Here is a 2,746-nt window from a genome sequence, read left to right as displayed (position 1 = left end):
TAGTTCAACTTCCACTTGCTGTCCTACCTCACTTAGCGCTACAGGGACGTATGCGAAAGCCAGACTCTTCTGGATTCTGTAACTGTAGCTTCCAGATGTCGTGTTGCCAACCACCTGAAAAACAAGACCCCGCCATCTCCAGCATCTTGGTCACAGCTTTGTGCGCCTCCTCTCCAGGTGAAAACACTTAAAACACAGGTTCAACCTACAGTCTGTCAGTTTTATGATATTCTGTCTGTATGTATAACACCATGAGGAAAACTTCACTTTTTTGAAAAAATTAATGAAAATGTACAAATTATGAAAAGTAATTCTCAAAGGAAATATCTATATTACTTTGACATTTTCTACTTTTAAATAATCACGCCTAGTTTCTTAATACTTGGCAGTATTTTGCTCAGTTTCATGCCAAGAGATCTAACAGGAGGAAGAACAGATTATTTTCATTTTAAACTTAAAAAAAAAATTCTATTGTCAAACTAGCATGGCAATAGTAAATACAAGGGAGAAAATCTAAAAATCCAAATGCAGACTTACTCAACTGTCCCTGTTGGGGTTCGGAAAATGGCCTGCCAAATAGCGCTGAATTAAACGAAATATTAATATATAGTCAGTGTGAAATGAACATTGTATATGAATATATATAGCATTTAACAATTCCTGGCAATTGCTAGGCACTTAAATAAATGTTAACTTTAACTTTCTCCACTCTACCATATACAAAACATTTTGCTAGACATTCTAGAGAATTAGCAGAGGCCTGGTCCCTACCCCCATAAGCTTCCAGCCTCATTGAAGAATTAACATAGAGATACAAGAAAATATAACCAGGAAGTCAAGGCCAGCAACGTAATTAAGCTAAGATTTGTTCTACACTTTGAAGTTGGGTGAAATTAGTTGGGTAGAGATGGAGGATGAAAGTTTTCAGGATGAGTGGAGACATGGAGTTAGGTGTGTGAACATTCCAAATTACAGAGGAGGAAATAGGATAATTTTGGATGGCAAACCAGAGAAAAACACTGAACAAGGATTCAAAACTTAGGAGATGAAAACAAAAGCTTTATGCTACACACACATACACACACACACACACACGCACGCATGCACACACAGACAGACACACAGACACAGACACAGACACAGACACACACACACACACACACACACACAAGTCTACATAACAAGCATGATTCGAAGATAAGAAGGTTAGTAGAAACCAGATCTGAAGGAAAGGATGAAAAAGAAGAAAAAGCAGATTAAAATGTGGAAAAAAAAGTCAGGTTAAGACACCACGTTTAACAATGTACAAGGAAGACAACAAAAGCAAAACATGATTTATAGCTCTACTCAGAATGGCTTCTCCTGGCTGCACAGCGTTGCACTAATCCTTATAGCCTCGCTGTCTAGCACAGTGGGATGATCGTAGCTGGTGCCCAAAAACATTCACATGAATCAGCCTGGTGATCTTCCAGCCGCCTTAGCAAAGAGTCCACTAGAGTCAGCAGTCTTATTACAGCATATCTAGTCTTTTAGATGCTAACGCATTTATGCCATTAAATACAGATTCCTATCTTGTAGCTCCGGTTTTTAAATGTCTCGTTGAAACCCCAAATCAGAAGCTCGCTCTCCATATCATCTCTGAACTTACTATGGTAAGAACAGATTGATTTTAAAACAAACAAACAAATATGAATGCATTCGTTAGTAAAAGCTCCTCTCTTGCAGATTATGAACTTCCAAAGGTATCGCTGAGCTAACACACGTTTTAAAATTGCTTTTCTTTTTTTTAGATCATAGTTAAGTGATGTCAGACAGGGATTTGGGTCCAGGGAGGTTAGTGGTTTAATCATTGCTTTTGTGCAAGACTTTCCTGTAACCTTGGTTTCACTTCCCAGTCTGTAAAACAGAGATCTGTGTTTGGAGCCCTAGGAAAGTTAACCTGATTTGCTTGGGGATCTTAAGAAAACAGGAAGAGAGGCCTGAGCAAGTTTCTTGGCCAAATCTTCTAACCCACTGGGTCAGAACCCCAAAATCACTCTTCAGAAACTGTGGGCACCACTTCCTCAGGCTTTCCCATCTCTTAAAATCCAGCAGCGGTTGGTTGTCTTGCAGTTATGTCTGCATTAGTAACTTAAAGAAATAGCATATTTATTTTGGGAATGCTATTTTAAGAATATTTATCAAATACTTTGCTTTATGCTAGATTACTTTCATTTCTCCTTTAATTTCTTTCTAATCCTGTGGTTAGTACCTCAGAGTTTTAGAAGCTTGCCCTTTCCTTTTATCCTATTGCTAAACCTCCAGGGAACAGTTTTTTCCTAGCATAAATTTTATACGGTTCTAGCTTAAAGTCTTCCAGGTTCAGTTAAATTCACTGCTTCTTTTTGCCCAGTGAATCACAAGAAGAATCTGCCCTCACCTTCTGCTTAGAATATGAGCTTCTCATTCTCATATTCTTTGTGAAATCAAACACTGGACATTTTACCAATGTAAACAAGCCTCCTTTATTTTTAGCCTTTTCTCATTCTTCTCTATAAGACTTAACCAGCCTCTGAGTTAGAGAAGATAACATGGCAAGTGGCCTTTGAAGGAGGTAACATAATTTAAGTTGGATGATATATTGTTTCTTTGCCTGTCCCTGTATGGTTTAGTTTATTAATAATGAAAAAGACTTTCTAAATTCTCCAAATTTCCTTCCTCAAAAGCCTCTTTTTCAAAACTTACTTCCCAGCAAAGCTGCTTTTTT

At 37.8% G+C, this 2,746-nt stretch overlaps 1 protein-coding gene across 1 annotated transcript in view; it reads right to left on the bottom strand.

Moving 5' to 3' along the window:
• Positions 1-3: 3 nt before the first annotated feature.
• Positions 4-2,746, bottom strand: part of DMGDH (dimethylglycine dehydrogenase) — a gene marked incomplete at its 3' end in the record, with an annotated part of 80,838 nt that continues 78,095 nt past the window's right edge. Inside the window, exon 14 of the mRNA XM_019640998.1 lies at positions 4-114. Within this exon, the coding sequence (XP_019496543.1) occupies positions 4-114 (111 nt within the window). The remainder of the gene's footprint in view (positions 115-2,746) is intronic.

The sequence above is a fragment of the Hipposideros armiger genome, unplaced genomic scaffold (assembly GCF_001890085.2).
Source record: "Hipposideros armiger isolate ML-2016 unplaced genomic scaffold, ASM189008v1 scaffold_55, whole genome shotgun sequence".
In the NCBI taxonomy this organism is placed as follows: Eukaryota; Metazoa; Chordata; class Mammalia; order Chiroptera; family Hipposideridae; genus Hipposideros; species Hipposideros armiger.
Note: the sequence above shows the minus strand (reverse complement) of the source record. Positions and strands in the feature narration are given on the sequence as shown.